General features: G+C 28.1%; 1 protein-coding gene across 2 annotated transcripts in view; it reads right to left on the bottom strand.

Moving 5' to 3' along the window:
* Nucleotides 1–4380: 4380 nt before the first annotated feature.
* Nucleotides 4381–23308, bottom strand: part of LOC107438368 (S1 RNA-binding domain-containing protein 1) — a 40293-nt gene continuing 21365 nt past the window's right edge. For both annotated transcript variants that reach the window (XM_087163458.1, XM_087163457.1), the window contains exons 13-22: nucleotides 23203–23308; nucleotides 20427–20534; nucleotides 19050–19141; nucleotides 17774–17856; nucleotides 17129–17235; nucleotides 16409–16582; nucleotides 13547–13657; nucleotides 12777–12862; nucleotides 10116–10214; nucleotides 4381–6671 (exon numbers count right to left, since the gene is read on the bottom strand). In XM_087163458.1, the coding sequence (XP_087019584.1) occupies nucleotides 6421–6671; nucleotides 10116–10214; nucleotides 12777–12862; nucleotides 13547–13657; nucleotides 16409–16582; nucleotides 17129–17235; nucleotides 17774–17856; nucleotides 19050–19141; nucleotides 20427–20534; nucleotides 23203–23308 (1217 nt within the window). In that variant the 3' untranslated portion in view covers nucleotides 4381–6420. The remainder of the gene's footprint in view (nucleotides 6672–10115; nucleotides 10215–12776; nucleotides 12863–13546; nucleotides 13658–16408; nucleotides 16583–17128; nucleotides 17236–17773; nucleotides 17857–19049; nucleotides 19142–20426; nucleotides 20535–23202) is intronic.

Below are 23308 nucleotides of genomic sequence, written 5' to 3'. Positions count from 1 at the left end.
TCAAAATAATTGGGAACAGACCTACTTCATATAATCAAAATATTTTTATTATAGAGGTATCAGTTTTTAATGTATTTTCTTCAATAAACTGTAAAATTCTTAATTTATTTTAAAGAATGCTGCTATATGATATTTATATTTAGCATAACTACATTAATGCCTTTTTGTCAAACAGGAATATCATTATTTTTATAAATTCACACTTACTCTATTATCCCAGGATAACAGTAATTTTAGCAACTTTTTTTTTTGAATAAGTCATTTGTACAAAGTAGTATGTAATCTGGAATATTTGGTAACTGACTTTTTTTACGTCAAAATTATACAGGTAACCTCATGTATTTTTGGTAAACTATAAAATTCCTAATTTCTTTCAAAGAATGCTGCTATATGATATTTATAATTTACATAACTACATGAAAGCCTTTTTATCAAACAGGATTGAATATATTTTTTTAAAATTCTCACACTTATATTATTCCAGGATAACAGTACTTACTTTTTGTTTTGAATAAGTCATTTGTATAAAGTAGTATGCAATCTGGAGTATTTGGTAACAGACTTTTTTCAGTAAGCTGTAAAATTTGATTTTTATTAAAAATAAAGCTCCTATTATTTATTAAATGCTTTTTTGACAAAAAGATATGTTTTTTTTTTAAAAAAGAAATTCACTTACACTATAATCCCAAATAACAGTACTTAAATATTATTTGAATAAGCCACTTGTGCAAAGCAGCATCCAATTTCGTATGTTTAGCTACTTCAACTAATTTTTGATATTTTATTGATTCAATAGCAAGCTTTTTCGTGATTTCAATAGCCCCAGTCCCGTATTGCACTGATCGTTAAGACACTGTTCCCAGCAGATCACCGAAGTCAAGCATCACTGGCTGCGGTCAGTGTGCGGGTGGGTGACCACTTGGATCAGTCAGCGTAGGGACCGAGGGTGTGCGGTATTGGTCCTCGTTAAACTGTTCTACCATAAAGTGCTTGAGTTCGGGTGCAGGTTACCGAAGCGGGGCTGCCATCCCCTCTGCACAGGATCAAAATTGCGATGGCGTGTCTTCGGATCCTCCTCAGGGATGTTTCCCAGACCGTCGCCAATAGCCCATTGTGCAGCTCTAGTGCGACGTAAATTAACTACAACAACAATTCAATAGCCCCAAGTTATTATATTTTCCTTGCATAGATACAACAGGTTTTCTTTCATTGGCGAAAGTGGAGGCATCTGTTACCAAAGTAAACTACACTAGTAACAATAAAAAGATTTATGAAACTAAAATTGCAGCTTTCATATTTCTTTAATAAAACCAAAACAACCAACTATCAGTGATGCCCTCTTTACTCTGCTTTGTAGATAATGCTTTCCTAGTTGTACCATAATTTTTAATATAGATTGATTCTTAATTTAGAATAGAAAGTTTAAGCTCAAGTAATTTTTCTCACCACTAAATATAAAAATTGCCAAATTGAAGCAACAATGTTGTAGTGAGACTTAGTTAATCCAAATTTTCTTTATCAGTTAGTTCATCGTAATTTTTAACGCAAAGTTAATTTAGATTCTTCAAGATTTAATTCTCTGCCACTTTTGAAAATTTTTTTTTTTCGTGGAAGGTGGAGCAGTTGGCATCCCTGACAAAGGGTTACTTGTTTTAAAAGGATTGATTATTTGTATTCGACCAATACCAAAAGTGTTTTTTATTTTAAAGGTTTTGCGTATTGCTAAATTTTGAGAGCCATATTATTTTAATTGAGAAAAGAGAAGTAAAATAACTTCGTAATCAACTTAGATTAACTTAACATAAGTATTTGAATAATCAAGGTTCCATTGTACTTGTAAAGAAAATATATATAAAGAAATTTCAATAATGCTAAAAAAAAACATTTTTTTATTAAATTATTAGCAGTGCAATTAGTAATTACTAATAAGCAATTAAACTAAGAAAATATATTAAATTTTTTTTCCTGTTAAATATTTACTAGATGTCAACCTTTTACACTTCAAAATGTTGATGATGGCTGTTGTATACAATTTTTTTTTCTTTGCAATAACAGGCATAAAATTTCTTTCTACATTTATCAAGTCTTAAATGTTGTTATGCCATGTACACTTTTTCATTAACTGTTTGTATGCATAATATGCCACGTATTTTCAAATTAAAAATTCAGAGTAAACTTATTTTATTATCCAGACCTAAATTTATTATAATAATTCGAATAAATTTTTATAAACTTTGAATCAATATCTTACTTGAAAAACAAAATGTTTCATATATATTTATCATTTCCTAAATATATTCTAGTTTATATTGTGTTTTAAAAAGGAATGTTTAAAATTTTCTGCTACGAAATGATGTATGTACTATGTACTTTGTTTATAAAAATCAGAAATAAAATTTATCTCATTACTGAAATTTGTTTTGTTTTTAATACTCTTAGCTTATACTTCTTATTTGTAGAATAAGAAACAATCTGATTAACATTATGCTTAAGCTTGGACCAGAAAAAGGGGCAATTCAAATAATCCATAAATATGTCATTATTTCAGACTCATTCCCTTAGTCATCATAAAAAGTAAGTCATAGCTATTTTCTTCTTATGTAAGAAAATAGCTATACACTTTTCTGTTTTTTGTTTCAGTTTCGGCTTTTACTAAAGATAATCTAATTTTAGGATTAAATTCAAATAACAGTAGTAGCTAAGCATAAAATTAAAATAACATTTTAATTCATTTTATAACATTTTGAGTAAACTATTCTTCGGGAATTACTTCTATGGTTAATTGTCTTAACCTCTGAAACTATCTGTATTTAACACTTATCTAACCATACCAAAAGACCGGTAATTCTATGTCGTATCATAAAATGTTGGTATGTTTAATTGTAAAAAAAGTTTTTTACCAACTTTCCTTATCCCAAATTTAACTTTTATTTCAAATTTAGAATTTTTCCAAGTGCAATTTTCCACAAATTTTTTTTAATTTCTTGCATTTAAAAAAAATTTATGGGATTTTAATATTTTCCTAAGCATAGATATTACCCCTTTTCTCCTATCATAAGCAAATCAATAGCGTAATATTGGGAAGTAATAGGCTTTAGCATACTGAGCGTTTTATTAATATTCAAAGGGGTAAGCAAGTGTATGATTTAGTTTTAGTTAAATGTGAAATAACGTCAAAACCAAATAATATTTAATTCAATGTTGATTTACAAAGATTTAAAAAAAAAAAAGAACAAAAGGTGAAATTTTGTAACTTTTTTTTCTACAATTTCTCAATTGTAGAAAAAAAAATTTGCATTTATGACTGAGAACTATTTTGATTAATACAAGAACTGCTTACAAACATAAAGCTGTTTATGCCTATCAGCTTTTTAATTCTTTTGATAGCTGGACAATAGAAGCTTAAAGGTGGAGTAAGGGAAAATTTTAAAAACTCTAATAGGATGAGCGAAAATAAATTAAAGTGTCTTAAATCCTTTTAGAGGTAGAGCAAAAAAATATTTTTCGAGTGCTAGAAAAATCTGTGTGAGTTCTTAAATTAATAAATTCCATTTACGTTACCCACCAATACATTTAAGTAATTAGAATATTCATTTAACATGCTAAATTGTTCAAATAATATTGTAGTGAGCCTTCTAAAATATTGGCAAAAATAATTAAAATTATGTAACTTTTAGTTTTGATTCTATACCACTTTATAAAATCTTTTGCCGAAAGCGGAGTAGTTTGCATCACTGTATTCCTAGCGTGGAGACTTCACATCGTTTGCATGGTAATGGTAGCAACTTGCACTACCACTTAAAAGTTATCTTTTCTTAACAAGAATATTTGCATAAAACTTTTTAGAATTATAACTTAGTATATTCTGCCACCTAATCAGCACTGAAGTTTGGATTGTTCATTGAAGTGGCAGCATTATATCTTTTGAATTGCCCTTCCATTAAGGTGACCAGAAGATATCAAATTAGAGTTTAAGATTTGCCATACAATTTAATAATGATAGTTGACCACTCAACCACATTAAAATATTTAAGAAAATTCGTCTTTTATGGCCCACCCTGCAGTCAAATTTTAATTAAGTAAAGATTTTTTTTAATGGTGGGCACTTGGACTTTTTTCCCATCGACCCCACAAAAGCCAGAATTGCTACTCTCTCATCGTTATGGCACCTGTGGCCAACCCACAGAGGTGGAGTAGCCTTGCCCAAGTCATACAACCACAAGCCCGTTTATAGGGCAGGTTACATTCACACAGAAGAAAGGACATAAAACACAGAGAGAGAAAGTTACATCCATGCCTACAGTGGGATTCAAACCCACAACCAGTCCAGTACAGTAACCACTAGATTAGTAATCGGCTAATTAATTAAAGATCACGCAATTAAAGAGTGATGTTTTATTACAATGTAAGATTAATATATTCTTTGTTTAAATGCAAGTAATGATAGAAAACATACTTAAATTATGTACTAGAAAACATGTAATGAATTGGTTTACTGCATATTCTGCAGGGAAAAAAAAGTCTTCACGTCAATGTGAACACATTTTGAAGTTGAGCAAACAATAAAAATATTTTCCTTAGATTTTTGTAAGTAAAATATTTTTGTAACAGATAAACTCCTATAAGTACATAATGAAACTTATACAATAAGTAAACAAGTGTAAAATAAACTATAACAGCAAAAAATAATAAGGTAGGGTCCTGACTATCTGGTTTAATGTGGCGGAAAGGCAGCAATTTTAACACTCGCTCCTATATAATTAACAACACATGTTACGCAACTTAAGATAAATGATTAATGCAAAAATATCCACTAATTATTATTAAATCACACAAATCTAATAAATTATAACTAGTAAAAGTCAAACTTCACAGTGTTGCATACGGTAGGCTGATTAGTAAGGGGTTTGTAGCAGAGCACCACTTTATTGTTTCTCATTTTTTATTAGATCGGATAGTACGGAGGTAGGATAGTCACAAGCCAGATACTCAAGACGTAACAATTGCGTAACAATAACATCACACAAAATGTCACTAATTTTATCTTATAATTTTTGTTGATAGTAAAATAAACATAATTAATGACAAAATAATTTTACAAAAGTAAAAATTAAATAAAAGTTGGATATTTTTAGAAATTTAATACAACTTTCATATTATTTTTAAAACATAAATATCTTTACACATATTCTGTGCCCAGGTGTCAAATCATAAAGTATATGAAATAAACAAGTTTTACATAAAATACTTTCGATATTTTACTTTCAATAGATTTGACAGCACTATTAAAAGAGTACACAGATGGCACAATTTAAATATATATTTTAGAAGTATATATTTTAGACAATATATTTTTTATAATGCAGCAATACTTCAGAGGTCAATCCAGGATTTCTTGCCAGCATCCAGAGTTTGGAAATTTGAGAAAAACATTTGTTAAAAAACAACATTCTCTCAAATGTATATGTCATACATTTAAAAGAATACAATATTCATAATGTTCATTTAAGACTGTATAGCAAGATATTAATTGGCTAAGATATTACAATTAATTAGAAAGCTGTTAGATCAATTAGCTGTTAGAAAAATTAGTTCAAATTTTTCGTCTGTTAGTTTTTCTGGTGTATGAAAATAAATTTTTAGTTATTAGAATTTTAACAAAATTCGATTTTAATAATACGTTATAGAAAAACGGGTTTTGTGAAAAAATGGTTTTTGAAGTTTAAAACTTCATGAAACATGCCTCTCAGTAATTTAGAATTTCGTCAAAGGCCCTTTTTAAAAATTTTGCATTCTTCTAAAGAATTTTTAAACAAACCCAATTCTCTTTTTATATTCACACTTTCAAAACTTTTGAATATATTTGCCATAAATAATAATAAGGCTCAGCAAAACAATTTTTTTTCAGTATTAGAGCATTAATAAGCATTTTTTTTTAAGAATAAGGCTCATTTTTTAAAATTCGAATTAAATAAATGCACTAAAAATGTATTAAAATAGTTTTTTATTTTTTATTTTAGAACAATAACATTTAAATCAAATGGAATATGTGGTGAAGAGTTTTAATTTTCTAATTATTCTTACATTAAAATAATGCCTACACTTGAAAGTATTAATTCATAATTAGTCATCACACTTATCGTTTAAAAAGAACAGAATTTACGAATTATCCTTTAATCAAAATAATGCCATATTAATAATATTTGATATTATTAACATATCATATCATTAAAAAAATTAATTATGCAATTAGATTAATACTCTTTATTTGAGAATTGTAGCATTTAAAAAGAAAAGAATTTTTGATTAAATATTTTAACTTATTAATTATTCTCTAGTTAAAACAATGCCTGCATTTATTAATATATAATTAATCTCACTGTATCATTTAAAAAATTAATAAAATATTTAGAGAGTATATCACAGTTTTATTTCCAGTCCAATTCTCTTTTTCTGAGCATTGACTTCAAGTACTTTAACTGTAACTCTATCACCCACATTTAGTTTTTGTCCTTTCATTTTACTAACATGAATTAACCCATTACGTTCTACTCCAACATCAACAAATGCTCCAAATCCCGTCACGTTAGTCACTCGACCAGTAAGCTCTTGATTAGTTGCAAGGTCCGAAAATGTTCTGATTGCAGTACGAAATAATGGTTGATCAAATTCTGAAAGTGAAATAAAAAATATATTTGTTAAAATATTACAGAAAGATAATTTCATTGAATTAGGAAAGTAAAGTGAAATAGAACAAAAGAAATATAAATGCAATACATTCAAGTAGGAGCCTTTCTGTTATTAAATTAAAGAAAAATTTTGGATTTATGCTGCTTTAGCAATTTCCAAATTTGAGTTTGATTTTTTTTTACCAGATTTTTATCTGATAAAAAATATATTACTCGTGTAAGCTATTCTGTAATGATTTCTTTAATCTATAATTTTAGAAATCTTCAGTCAAAAATGAAATTAACAAAGCATACACATTTTGGGTAGAAAATTAATGTTTAAGTAGGAATCAGAAACAATTCCAAATTTACTGATAAAGGAAAGCGGGATGAAAAACATCAAAATCACTTTTTTTCCCCATGGAGGTGCATCGAATTGTCACCTTTTAACTCTTCTCTGTTTCCTTTGGCAATTAAATTAGCCAAAATGTTTTCAGTCACAGCTTTCTAAGTAGTGATATTAAAAGTATTTTTGCCTTTTCCCTGCTTCAATATTAATTTGTAATTCTTAATCAGACTTTTAAGTTCTTTTGCCATGCTTTTTGACAAGGATAAAAAACAAGAATATTAAAGAACAGCTTGTATAGTAACACCATCATTTTTCCCCCAGGTACAGTAGAGAACCATTTATCCGGTATCCAGATAACCGGGAGAAATTTTGCTCGATTTTCCCGCCATTTTTAAACTAGAACGATTTTAAACTAGAACGAAAAAAGTGGAAATTGGACTCATCCTTGAAGTTGAGTAGAGGAAAATGTAAGGAAGGGGAAAAATTTTTTCCCCGTTTACCCAGAGCAGGGTTGGCAGGTTTTTGACATGTGACAGTTTTTGACAGTTTAAACCATGGTTTAAACCGTCACGTCAAAAACCTCACTGTCAAAAATGTCGAAAATGTCAAAAACCTATATTCATATGTGAAATTTAATTAATACATAAAATTTATATATTTTTTAAAGGATAGTGTTTCTAAATATGTTCTAGAAAAAATAAATTTAAAATTTTGAAGAAACACTTATATTTTGAATAGTAACCAAAATCTTGTACTTTTGAAAACTCACATCTTTTGTAATATTATGTATTCATTTTCATGTGTTATTGAAAATCTGCAGTGATATTATTAAGAAATTTATTTATAACCAAATTTAGTGTATAGTATAGATTATACTAAAAATTAGACATTTTTAAAGATAAACAATAGCAGTTTTGTACATTAGACATCTTCTTTTAAAGAAAAGTCTTTTTAATATTCTTTTAAATCTTCTTAATAATCTTTTTAACATAAGACAATACAAATTTAAGTGCTTTCTGTTAAATACACAGAGTAGATAGTGTCGATTTACAGTATATTCAGCCTATTCATTTACTATGCTGAAAATTTAGTTTATCCAAATACTTGTGAATTTCATTTTGCTGAATATGATATAGCTATGTTGAATATCTAAACATTCAGCTGTTGAATAATTACTTCTTGCTTTCAAGATATGCATTATTTGTATTCTTAATACAAGTGGAGAAAAAAAAATTAAGAGATAAAAATTGTTTTAAAATGATAAGTGTAATAATTATAAATAAATATAATAAACAATATGAATTATATTTATCATTATTCATAAATATAACTACTTTTAAATTCAAATTAACATACTGGATAATAAAGATATTCGGTATAACATTAAAAATTTTTTTTATACACTTGTATCTTATATCAAGTTTGTATTTATACAACATAACTTGTAAGTTCCTTATAAATATTAGTTATATGTTCCTTATATGTCAAAAATGCATAGTAATAAACTTTTAATTTTCTTAAGTATCAAAAAGAACAAAAAAATTTTAAATATAAATATTTAAACAATTTTTGTGCAAAAATTTTTCTGCACATGCATTTGAATATAAATTTCTGAGATTTTAAATCTGTTATTTTACCTTAATTTTAATTAAACAATATTTTAAAACCTGCTGATTACCTATAGTATACTTAAATTTCAATATAATGCATGGCAACTGTTGGTAGTTTTGAAGTTTATATATTTTCTTGGCAAACTTCAGTTTTTTGACATTTTTGACGGGTTTTTGACGGTTTAAACCAGTATTATACCCTTGTCATGTCAAAAACCACTTTTTGACGTCAAAAACCCAACCCTGACCCAGAGAAACGTAATTTCCTCCGTGACCTTGAAGGCAGGGAAGGGAGGAATGTTTTATTTTTTTCTTCAGGCCGTCAATCAAACTCAAGGGTGTGGCATGCTGATTTCGTTTTCTGCTTGATTTACGAGGGGGGGGGAATGCATTGCATGCATATCAGTGAACAGAAAAAGAAAAGAGAAAAATATATTTATTTGACATCGACTAATAAAAATAAAATCTTTTTCTTTTGAATAAATTCTCATTCTTTGGAAGTGCGGTATCAATTGCAAGTTTTTCTTGGTGTGGAATCACATCTGCTGTAATTAAGAATCTTGTTTTTATCAACAAAAAAATAAAATAAAAGGAGAATTGTTTATTAATTTAAACATAGGATTATTTTATGAAGCAGATTGAAGTTTTGTTTTTCTGATTCCACTACGTTTGATTTTTTTTCTTTTCGCGAAAAATTTCGCGCTCAATAAATTAATTTCTTTTATTCATAAATTTTATCATTAGGTTTTTTTTTTTGAATTCCGTTGATCTTGCCTTGTTCCGGGTTTTAATATTTATGCTAGTGCCTTTTTTAACTTTCGTTTGGGTTCGATAATTTTCAAGTGTTTTTATTTAGATTAATAAGTTTTCTTTTTATTTTATCGTTTCCCCCCCGTATAATTAGGTATGAAATATATTGCGTTATTTAATCATTGGTTTTGTTTATATTATTTAATTTAGGAATTGTAATTATTTTTAAAAAATAAATATGAGAATTTTGTATTTTTTAAACTTGATTTTCTTGTCTAAACTTGCAAATTTTTTTATTCTTTTAAATGTTATATTTCTACCATTTTTTTTTCTTTATAAAGTTAGGAGTACCTTTCTTTTTCTCTTACTTTATGCATTACACTTTTTCCTTGTACTTCGGGTTCGATAAAACATCGATTAACGACACTTTTTGGTCGATCCAGAAAACCGGGAAATTCAGATATCCGGGATAGCGATGGTCCCGAGCATCCCGGATAATTGGTTCTCTACTGTATTTGGCAAAAAGTTCTTTATTTTCCCTCATATTTTTTTATCCTAAATTCCAAGTTTTTTACTGAAGAGTATAAAAAAAAAAAAAAAAAAAAAAAAACACACATCTTTAAGAAAACTGTAAAACTAAGCTTCACTATAAAACAAATAACAAAAGGGCATTATTATTATATTCATTACATTATTATCAACATAGGGAAAAAGTGATAAAATCCAGAAATCACTTGCCTGCTCTGATATCATAGTCTTGAAGCTGTTTCAAAGCATCAACAATTAGCTGCATAACAGTCACTGGGACTGAATATTTTGTAGCTACATCCTCAATACCTAAAATGCATTCAAATATCTTTTTTAATAGTGTTTCATATATTATGCAATAATAATAAAAAAAATAGATAAAAGTCAGTGAAATAAATCACTACTTTTTTTTAAACGTTTTTGTTAATTACCATTGATTTAAATCTGTAAACTTAAAAAATAATGATTAAGAAAATTCATTAGACTCATAAAAGTCTGAACAAAAATATAATTATAATAAAGTAAAAAAAAATAGCTAAAATGTTTTTAAATAAGCTTATACAACATTTTAATATATCTCTGAAAAACAAGATAAAAATAGGCAGACATTGGCTGTTTGTTATATCTTATCATTTTTACATTAGAACAAATTCGTAAGGCAAATTTTTTTTCACTTCTTATAAGTATACATGAGTGTTTCATATCATAACAGAGTAAAATATAATTAAACTAGGAATTGGGTAATACAGTCGAATTTTGGCATCATGAACTTAGATTTGTTCATTAAAAAAATCTGAATTCCCTGCTTGTTTGAAAGAAAATATGATTAACAAAAAAAAAATATATATATATATATATAATACATAAATACAAGAAAACACGAAGAAAGTTAAGAAAAACAATGAGTTTCATTTATTGCGCTTAAGCTGCAAGTAAACAGAACTCATTAGATAAGTTCAAAATGAAGAATAAAACAAAGAAAAATTATAGACATATAAAAAGAAAGGGGGGGGGGAATAATAAGTAAAAAAATAACAAACAATAGTTTATATAAATATATATAAAAAAAAAAGAATGAAACTTTATTAAAAAAACCGGAAAAAAAAGAAGAAAAAAGATATAATCTTTTCTTCAGCTCACACGATTATATCCGCAAAACAGAGTGCTTTCTGATATTGTATCAATAAAGCCAAAGCAAAATATAATAATACAATAGTGTGAGGAGCACTCAAAATTTTTTTTATAAAAATAACAATAAGTAAAATAGATCACAAAAAGTAAAAATAACATGAAAAAACAGAAAATAAAATGAAATAAAAGGAAAAACATTAAAAAGGGGGCTATAAAGCGAGTAGCAAAATTAGATCAACTTACATGGTCGAAATATTTTTCAAGAATGATTTAAAAATGTTTTCGCAGAAAGATTGCCAGATTACAAAATATGAAAACAAAAGTGCAAATTGAGTGTAACAAGAGGGTTTTAAAGTGTCGTTCTTACTGCACAGCTAAAGTGATTTGATTATATACCTTGAATATTACCTTGCGCACATCCATTTCGGGCCCATCCTTGGTAACTAACAAATCAAATCTCAGAATATATATATATATAATATATATATATATATATATATATATATATATATTACATTTCTTGGCAGTGTTATCCAAAATATAATTTTTCAGATAGTAACTTCACTACTCCAATAATTTTTGAAGAGTGACATTAAAAATAGATAATTTCAAAAGAGAGGTTATAGTTGTAAATTACAGCCTTTTTAAAATGCAGATTATAATGTGACTAACAAATAAATTATATAAGGTTTAATTATTTGTCATCTAGAATTATTGCTACCTCTAAAAATATTAAAACTAAAATTATTATTTATTTCTCACTATTTAAAATTTTTAAATATAATAATTAGTGAAATATATGGAATTTAATTTTTTTGCACATTTCTTTGGTTCTATCATTGATCAGCATGTTTAAAATTCATGTCACTTAGTTGCACTTTACCGTTGCACTAGAGCTGCACATTGGGCTATTGGCGATGGTCTGAGAAACATCCCTGAGGATGATCCAAAGACATGCCATCACAGTTTTGATCTTTTGTGAATGGGAAGGCTTTCCCACTTTGGTAGCCTGATAATCGAACACATTTTAATAAGGACCAATGCTGCGTTCCCTTGGTCTCTTTGCAGGCTAATCTAAGTGGTCACCCATCTGCTCACTGACTGCAGCCAGCGATGTGTAACTTCTGTTCTTTGCTATTTAAACGATAATCAATAAAGCATTTGGTTAGTTATCCTAGCAGAATATTTGCCATCAGCTTAATAGCAGAGCAAATTAATAAGTTCATGAGGGCTTTTCTAAAAATTGCTAAAAAGCTCTTTAGGGGTCAGATTTTTTCCAGAATGAAAGTTTCTTATAATTTTATGGTTGAAAGTAAAATTTGTAGAAATCATAAGTCCCGCAGTGGACTGATTGTTAAGACACGGTTCCCAGCAGATCACCGAAGTCAAGCATTACTGGCTGCGGTCAGCGTGCGGGTGGGTGACCACTTGGATCAGTCTGCATAGGGACCGAGGGTGTGCGTTATTGGTCCTCGTTAAACTATTCTACCGTAAAGTGCTCGACTTCGCGTGCAGGTCGTCGGGCTACCAAAGCGGGGGTGCCATCCCCTCTGCAGAGGATCAAAATTGTGATGGCATGTCTTCGGATCATCATCACGAATGTTTCCCAGACCATTGCCAATAGCCCATTGTGCAGCTCTAATGTGACGTAAATAACTAGAACTACAACAAATCATAACATATTACATTACTTAATTATAAACCAATATAGTTAGTTTGTGACCCTAAATTTATACTCACTTGCAAATCTCATGTAAGAATTCACTTTATCAATTAAAGATTGCTGTCCTATTGAGCAAGGATCTGCTCCTAAGTCTTGCAAAAATCTAAATACAAAGGAGTAACACACAGTATAAATAATCCATTATAGATAATAACTATCCAAAACACTAATTAGCTTAGACATTAGGAAAGTAGTGATATTAAAAGTCTAATTATATTTAAAAAGAAAAAAAAGTTATCATAAGTTAAATTTTTTGTAATTTTTAAAGGAAGGAGTAGCATAAAATGAAATTCAATTTACTTTTTAAAGTTGCTATTTATAATTACTATTATTACTAAAGTGTAGGATTAAATTTTCACTTTTAAATACAAACATAAAAAGTAGCATTTGTTTTAAAAAAATTAAAATTTAAAAAAATAAATTAAGAAATGGCAGTCAATAAAAAAAAGCATATTTAAATAATAAAGTTAAATTTTTTAAAATCCTAATCAGTTTTAAAAGATAAAAAAAGTATGAAAAATAACTTCAAACGAACCAAATAAAAGAAATATAAAAATAAATATACATAATTTTTTATGAAAATAAAAAATTCTGAACAATAATTTCAATTGTGAAAAAGAGCTTAAATTTAATTTAGATAGAAATAAAATGTTTTGTATAAATGGTTAAATTAATTTATATTTTAAAAAGAAAACAATACAGTTCATATTTTCAACACATTATTATAAGCATAAAAATAAAACATTACACGTAATTTAAGTATTTTATAATAAAGAAACTCCAATACTTGTCAGCTGCATTATATGATTCAGGGTGAATGATTGTTCTGTCTAATGGATTGGGAGCATTTGAAACATCTTTCTTAGTTTTGGCTACTTTCTTCTCAGCTCCAGCAACTCTAAGAAAATATTCATTATTACTAAAAGGTTTAAAAGTAAATATTGTATTTTTCAGAAAACCTAACCCAAACAAATAATTTTAAAAATTTTTCAATTTTAATTAATGTTTGAACTATCCTGTCTTTCAAAAACTTTAAGTCATCTAGAGTTCAAAATTTTGATGCTGGATAGTTAAAAACCATTTGGTATTTGAGCACAACATATGAAGATGGTATTCAAGACATTATTCAAATTTTTAAATTCTTTGTGACAAAGAAAATATAGTAGTAATCAGAATTGGTAATAAATGTAAAAAAAAAGTTTAAGAAAGAATATTCCTTATGACATAATTTCAGTTAATTTAAATTTAAGTTCACAATTTTAAATTTCAGAACACAACAATTTCAAGCCCTTTATACTAATATAAACTTGTAAAATGCAAAAGAACAAAAGGAAAAAGTAAGAAAATGGAAGGGAAAAAAAAGCATAGGTGGCCGACGTAAGGTAAAGTGCATCTCACTTGCATTAATTATGAAACATAATTAAAACTAAAATATGACTCTTAATTATTAATCAACCAACATTAAATTAATGAGCATATTTGAAACTAACTTATAGAACAATTTGTTAACAAAGTTTGTTTTCTTTTAATCTTTCATTTCTTCCCAAATCAGAGCTCAGTCTGTTTCAGATTTTTAAAACCCATATGATATACGAAGTTTCATTCATTAATAAGTAATCATGTATATTTAAGTGTTCATGATTATGACTTTCAATCCTATGACATTTTAGTTCTTATTTACAAATGACTAAAAGAAATATCTGTTTTTTAATAATCTCCCTGATCAACTTTTGATCCAATAATCAAGATTTTATGCACTAGGACAAAATCTTAATGATTAGAGGGGATGGCCACAACTTTTACATCATGTTGAAAGAGATAAATTTACAAGGTAAAATACAAATTTTGAATGGAATTGGTTGAATAGTTCCTGAGAAACCAAATTTTAGATGTATGACATTTTAAAATTTAATTTCTCATGAGCTAGTAGACCAATTTCATTCAAACTTTGTTTTATTCTTTTACACTCTTTAACATAATGTATACATTTGTATACCACACAATTTAAAAAATTTTCGACTATTTGTAAATAAAAAAAATTATAAAATAATAAATGCCTAGTGAAAATTATTTTTTGCAGAAAAATATCTTTGGATAAATAAATTTTGTAAAAGTGAGCAAAAAGTTTTTTGATTTGCTTAAAAAATTCTCGAGACATGGTGAAATACACCAGAGAAGTAAAGTTAATATTTAAAGGTCCAAGGTTCGTACCACTCTCCTGACCAAACTGATGGATATTTTCCAGATTGCAGCTACCCTTTCATTTAGAAAATTATTAATATTTTATCTTAGGGTCAGAATTTTAAATCCAACAGAAAAGTTATGTTTATTCAGAGACAGTACCATTGAGTGCCTAATTTCATAATTTAAAATTTAGTCTGCACTAATTAATTAGGATATGTAAGGTCACCCTCTCATATCATTAAGATTGAGTCCTAGTACATGAAAATCTGATCACTAGATCAAAAGTTATTCAGCTAGATTTTTTTTACACATTGTATATACAGAAACATGGATTTCTATTTATAGTGGAACCAGAGTTTAACATTTTCCATTTCAAACGTTATCCTGCTACCATTTTTTGCTGGTCAGTAAGAATTGCTTATACTGTTAATATTAAATTATCCCGGATGTTACTTTATTCAAGAAAATCCCGCTTCATATGTTTTTGTAACAGATTTAAATAATTTTTTTCCTACAAAGCTGGCACAAACATTTTCGAGTTTGTTCTTTCTTTTAAAAACAAAGAGAGACTTGTTTGGAGCTGTTCTATTCTTTCTATTCTATTTTGTCTGTGAGAAGAGATTATTCCTTGAGTCAAAATCAGAAAGGCGGTGGGATGGACAAGGCACAGGAAGGGTGGTTAAAGGAAGTACAGGAGCTTAACTTGTAAAATTTGTGAGAAGAATTTTTCCCAGCTAACTTCAACCTTTGAATCCGGGAATAATTCCAGAATTTAAAAAACACTACACTAAACAACTTCCGGAATCAAGAAAATTAAACAGTTTCTTGATACTGGTAAACTGTAAGATGCTTCTAAAGCACTGATAAATGTTTTGGAAGCACTGAATCGGATTTTTACAGAGATAGACAGTATCAACAAAAATGCATTTAAAATGGGCTTAATAAAGCCATTTTCTCGGTATTCAAAAACATTGGCCTTTTAGGATAGAATTGGAGTGACTGAAGATCTTTTGAAGTCGATGATGCATTTCGACTTCATCACACATCCCCATTACTTTTCAATTCGTTTAATATCTGATTCAACACCTGCTTCCGATGATGGTGATGAAAACGAGTAAAAAATATCACAAGATATACCCAAAACTAATCAAGAATTTCAAAAGCATACAAAACTCTTGAACAATATTTATTTGCAAACGTATACCAAAAAGCAAACAATAGTAAGTATTGAGACGGAAATTGTATTTAAAAACAAAATAAAAGTAAAGATTACACATTTTTTCAAGTAGTTCATCTCTGGTAAATTTTTGGAAAATATTCTTATATCTTTTTACCCCAATTTTACGGTTTCCCGTTTCGAGCTCTTCTTTAATGCTAGTCTGATGGAAAACACAAAATTGGGGTTCCAGCGTAATAAGATTCTTTAAAAAAAGAGAAAAACATTCATAAACAGAAAAAGGTATACTTTGCACAAGAGCTAGTCTCTGGTAAAATTTTAACAAATCCTGCACACTGTTCAAATGATTTTTGTCCCAGGCCTTTAACGAGCAACAATTGCTGCCTATTCACGAAACAACCATTTAGAGTTCGCCATTCAACTATTTGCTTTGCTCTACTGGCAGACAGACCAGAAATTTTCCTATAACATACAAAAATAGTATCAGATGACAGCGCAAACTAAAATAACTTTGAAAGAAAAATGCATACACATGGAGAGAAAAAAAGAAGGTAATTTTAAGCTACAAAGTGAATTATATTTATGCAAGATGAATATTTTTAATTATTTAGTAGATAAATTTAAGAACTTTTAGCATAAATCACAATTGCAAATTATTATCATCACATATTATCACAATCACGAAATATTATCATTACAAATTATCACAATCACAAATTATCACCATTTATATCATTTTATCACAAATTATCATAAATAAGATTATAATTAGTTTATATAATAGCTTAGCAATTTTGTGCACAATGTGTGCGCATGAAGGAGAAATAATAAGCAGATTCCACACTACAAAGTGAATAATATAAATGAGAGATGAATATATTTAATAATTTAGTAGAGAAATTTAAGAGGTTTTACAAATTACCATAAATCAGATCATAATTAGTTTATATCATAGTTAAGAAACATTTAACTTTACATTAAAGAAAAAAAAACTATTATGTATATTACCTAAGCATAGTTTCTGGACATACATTTAAATCAACTCCCACAAAACTCACACATTCTTCTACTATGCTATCTAAGGCCTTTTTTAGTTGAGATTCTGCAACGTCATGCTAAAAATACAGTCAACTATTAGTAAGGAATACATATAAAATAATCTCAATAATTAACATATTCAATTTAAAATTTTTTTTAAGGAATAATAGATATTTAGCTTATTTTTTGTGAAGATTGACACTGTTGCATGTGTATGTGATGTTTTTATGTGATTGACATAATATTTTTAGTGGTTTTAAACATTCTAATGTTCAAGCAACATTAAGAAATAAAGCATGTATAAAGTATAATGATATCTAAACAATATTAGTGGTTTCGTTGAATTATAGCTACTCTAATGGTCAAGAGTCTGGAATTTATCCACAACCCTTTCTGGTCTAGTCTGGTTACACTTATTCCAAAAATATTACAGAAATGTAAAATTATTTACTTCTAAAATTGACCTTCTTTTAATAATCACTATCCTTTAAATAATTGAGAATCCAAGATCGCAGTTGTTAATGTATTGGCCTAAATTTTTCAAATGAAACTTACTGTTCCAGAAAGGGTTTATTCTGATACAATTTAAGTACAAGTAAGTATTCTACAGTATACCTGATACATTCCAACTCCTAAGTGCTTGGGTTCTACTTTTACATACTCTAATAGAGGATCTTGAAGTCTTCGTGCTATAGAAACTGAAATACAAATGCTAACTTTAGCTAGTAAATAATGATTTTACATGAAAAAATGCTCAGAGAAATCAATATTGAAACTCTGAAAACGAGAAGACAATTCCAATATTACGTAAAAATGGAGTTAAAAAGATTTTTTCTCATCCTTAGCCTATCATCCAAGGAGAATCAGCCATCTTATTTCAAAGAAGTTAAATTTTATATTATCAAATTTTACGAAAGTAATATTTTTCCTTCCTTGCTTATTATCTTTCTCATAATTGTTCGTTTGTGTCAGTTTATGAAATAATATAATTCTTCACATTAAAAATCGAATTTTTAAATGAAATTACAAACATTTTAATAATTTACAATTATTTTTTTTATTTATTATAAGTGATTTTTCAAATTAAGTTGGATGCATTACTACTTTAATAAATGTGCAATAGTTTGTGGATATATGTTACAAAATAGGAAGAAAAAAAAACTCAAATACTTAAATAATTTTAATCTAATGAAATTTTCATTTTAAAGCAAAACATTTTAATTGTTAGAATGGTAAACCTTAAAAATGCTAATTAATTACAACAGTCTATATACATGGTAAAAATGAGTTTTTTAATATTATAAATTTTCATTAATTTTCTATTTGAAATTAAACTTTCTTTTTCATTAACCCTTTGCTTACCTAACCTTGATCCTATAAGTGAACCAGTTAAGTAAAATAAAGCATTTTTGAGCCACGGGGGTTAGGGAGGTTAAGGCTCCACGATTGCACGATCAACTGCATGATAGAGGCAATGTGGTCAGTATTGCACACAGGCTACTTTTGCTTCCCAGGCAAGATTGTACCTGAAGCTGGGTGGGCTTCAAGCTGCCATTGGGGATTGAACCCTGATTCTTCACCTTGTACCTTAGACACTTAAGTGCATTAACAGCAGAGCCATCATGACTCAAATACACCAGAATTACAGGTTTTACCAAGCCAAGCAACATACATAAAATGTTAAATTTCACACTTAAAAAAAAAAAAAAAAAAAAGAAGAATACTCCAAACAATGTTCCAAGATCTCTTATAATTTGTAATTTAGTTTTAGAAGAATCTAAGAGCATAACTAATAAAAATTGATAGGAAAAAAAACATATAGTTTTTGACGATTATTTTTATCCAGTTATTTTTATAACAATCAAAGAAATAGTTGAAACAAGTACAATACCTGCACTTCTTAGATTTGGATCCATTCCAGGTAGTTCTGCTTCAGCCTCTTTAGTCACACTGTAAATGGACACTCCATTTTCATTGACAATGCTGGAAGGGAAAAAAAAAACATATACATCAATATTTTAAAAAAAATTTTACAGTACTAAGTAATCACCACTGATGAATCTGTCATCTTAATACAATATTATAATAATTATTATAACCGTTGTTGAACAGTCGACTACTAATGTTCAACTACATAGCCTTGTAATTTTGAACCCAATCCAGAAGACAAGGAAACTCTCGGATCAAGTATTGTCAAGTAGTCTTCAGCATTCACAATTTTGAGTATAATAAATTATGCAGTGCAATAAAGATAAGAAATAACTTTCGGGATGCAGAGGGCCTTAGAGTAAGATTAAGTACAAACAATCTATAGAGTAAGACAACTTATGAGATGCCTACCATTCATGTCAGCACTCTTCTAACATCTTAAAAAAGAAACAGTGAAGAGAGTCAACAAGTTCGAGATGATATGAAATTCATTGTAAATAGTCATGTCCAATCAGCATTCAGAACGATGAAACTCTGGCAGATGTATAAAAATTTTCTTACCAACCAGAAACCTGCTTATTTTTAAAAGTAGCTTGGCGAATATAAATTTCTTGCTTGATTTGAAGCTTAACGTTTTGCAGATTGGCGGGTGGCAAGTGGTTATTTTCAGGTCTATTAAGTACATAATTTTTTTTCAATTACAATGCTTGCATACATTTTCAAATCGTTATTTGATAATTTATATTGACCCACATTTGTCGTTTTCCCTTATGTATCATTCACAATCAATGATTCCTTGAGAAATCATCAATTGAGGCTTTACTGTATTTTGAAACATTTCAAAAAATCAGTTTAGAAAGAAAATTAATATTATGTTTGACTTCCATCTAGAAACCTGAACTTCATGGTTTTAACATAGAAATAACTCTTTTTAAACACAAACATAATTTGATAGGTAGGTATTTTATTTACATCCCACTAGAGTTGCACAATGGGCCATTGGAGAAGGTCTATGAAGCATCCTTGAGGATGATCCAAAGACCTGGTCAAAAAATTTGGACTCGCTACAGAGGGAATGGCTTTGGTGGCCCAACCACCTGTGCGCAAAGTAGGGCACTTCACGATAGAGCAGTTTAACGAGGGTGGAAACCATGCACCCTCGGCCCCTACGCAGGCTTATCAAAGTGGTCACCCACCCACTTACTGACAGCAGCCAGAGACGCTTGACTTCAATGTTCTACTAGGAACCATGTCTTTACGATCAGTCCACTGCAGGACAAACATAATTTGAAATTCAAACTTTTAAATGCAAATAATTAAGTGAATAAAACTAACAAACCAGTATTTAACTTCAAATGGGTGGAAAAAACCTGCTTTTATTAGATTTGACAACCAGACTTCAGTTTCCCTGCAGGCTGTTCCATTTCCTATAGCGAGAATTTCAGCCCTTGAAGAAAAAAGATCATTTAGATAAAATTTCTAATACATTTAAAACGTTTTTTTCACACCAGTCAACAATTCTTATCGATAGAAAATAATATTATCATCACTCATTCCAAAATTTAAAAAAGAGATAATCAATAGTTCAATTTTGCAACAGAAGAAATAGTTTATAGATAGTATATAGGTTATTTATAGATAAAAGTAAAATATGATTGATTTGCTAACATTGTTTTAAGTTATATGAGGGTAATAATTTTTTTATGTTAATCCAGTAATGAAAGAAGAGTTTAAATATTTAAAAAAAATGTGACAATATAAAGTGTATTACAAAGTAAAGAAATTTGTGCAAAAATTGTTTTGTTCATGACTCATTTAAAAAATTTGTATTTATTTGAGTTGAAAAATTTTTAAAACGAATGAAAGATGCTAAACTAATCATAACTTCCACCAAAAAAATACACAAATTCAAAGATTTTGGGGATATTTTGGAGATATCATTTTGGAGATTTTGGAGATATCATTTTAAAATATTTAAATTAGAAATGAACAAATATACTGAAAAAAAAAACAACAACAACATAAGTTTTGCGTCTGTAAACTAACAATTGCTGACTCAATTAGAAAAAAGTTTGGAAATAATTAACATATGATACATGTTCAATGAAGAATTATATTCAAAACACTGTATACAGAAGTTTAAAAATTAACAATAGTAAAATGTTTGCTTTAATTAAAAAAAAAAATGGTTTTTAAAGGTTCAAGGCAAGTTCTTCTGATTTTAAGTGTTCTCAAAAGTTGAAATCAAATTCAAGTATTTTCCAAAGTTATGGGAAATGGAATGCTGTGGGTGCTTATGGGAATGCTGTGAAATGTAACTGGATTATAGCAGAAGATTTATGTAACACAATTCTATAAACTGAAATTCTCAGTAAACCACATAGACTTTGTAAGTGTAAACAATGAAAATTAAAGTTAAGAAATTGTTGTAACTAAGAGCTATAAATTTTTGAAATAATTTGTTTAATTATTTGCAAATAGTTCACAATTTCAATAGCTAAGCAAACCAAAATTGCTAAATGTAAGTGTTATTAGTTTGATGTCTTTTTCTGTAAATAAGAAAAACTTAGGTGCTTATTTTTGTGCTTTTTAAGTATTTTTAACAATAAATTATTTGAAAGCATTTTAGATTGATTAGTTCCAGACCAATACTGCCACGAACAAATATTATCGGACTAATATTGCCTTGATATCAAAAAATTGATACCAACATATCAATTTATATACCAGTCATGTTTCATATTTAACATAATTTTTTGAACTAGCATTTACAATTACCTTACCTACTAATGAAGAACATCACACATTTATAGTAACTAATTCAAGAATAAACTTTTTACAAGAAACACGCTATTGTATTTTAAAATTGCGTGAATATGAATAGCAATATTGGATTAAAAAATCACGTGAATATGGATCACAGTATTGGATAATAAAAACGCGAAAATACAAATTGAGATATCGAAATTTTAAATCACGTAAATACGAATCATGAATAGCTTTTTAAATCGCGCATAAACACGAAAATCGATGCTTGATATTAAAGCCATGTGAATACGAATCACGACATTAGATTTTAAAAACGTGCAAATTCAAATTGCAATATTGGATTTTTAATTCCCGAAATAACAATCGCGATGAATGATTTTTAAAACGCGTGAATACGAATCACAACGCCTAACTTTTAAATCAGGTAAATATGAAAATCTAAGTTTGATATTAAAATCGAGTGAATAAGAATCGAGATGTTAGCAGATTCCGGTGCAACCGCAAAAATCCAAATCAAATTGGTCGAAGAATCACATTTATGTAAATGTTTTAATAACAGGGTGTAGGGCAAGTTTTAAAATTTTGTTGAATAATAAAATTTTAATTCACAGAAGTATGCAAACCAATGGCTTTGACATACGCTGAATACTACGAAGATTCGTGAGAAAATCACAGGCCCCAGTTCTAGTTTTTTAAAACCAATGAAGTCCAGAATTCCAGGGTTCACCCCTAAATGGTCTATATAACACAATATTCTATAAGCCACAATATTTATGACATAAAAATTTTTTACAATCATGCCATGAGTACCAAGTCGGAAATATCATTTAAGAGGACTGAAGAAAATCACTAAGAAACCAAGATGACAAATAATAATCAAATCATAATTCTAAATTATAGAGAAATAAAGAAGTACTAAAAACTTAAACACAAATTTACAAGTACACAAATTTATACTCATAAAATTATTATGAAAATCCCTAATGTTTGCAGTCATTCAAAAGATATGAATGGTTAATTTACATTTAAAAATCGATACAAGCGAATAAAATAAGTAAAAATAAGGCATAAGCTATCAATTGACACAATAATCACAATAACTCACATTAACAATTCATGGGGTGCAATGGTTTAGAGTAATTGTAATTGTAACTACAAATATGAACATTATTGCTTTTTTGTTGTACAGTAAGAAACCAAAGAATTATTTAATAAAAAAGGCAAAAGAAAATATTCAATTTTTGTTTAGTAAATTTTAAAAGCAATTTATATGCATAGAATGAAGAATAGCATTTTCTTTCTCATCTTATTTAATCTATATAGTTTTAAAACTAATTTAAACGTACCTATAGTTAGAAATTAAGCCTAAAATTTTTTCACCATTTGGGTCAGGAAATTTTGTCATCTTACTCTTGGTATGTGGATAGATTACGTCAGTACATAACACCTCAC

The sequence above is a fragment of the Parasteatoda tepidariorum genome, chromosome 5, assembly GCF_982258835.1.
Source record: "Parasteatoda tepidariorum strain Cologne lab strain chromosome 5, Ptep-v5.0, whole genome shotgun sequence".
Taxonomy (NCBI): Eukaryota; Metazoa; Arthropoda; class Arachnida; order Araneae; family Theridiidae; genus Parasteatoda; species Parasteatoda tepidariorum.
Note: the sequence above shows the minus strand (reverse complement) of the source record. Positions and strands in the feature narration are given on the sequence as shown.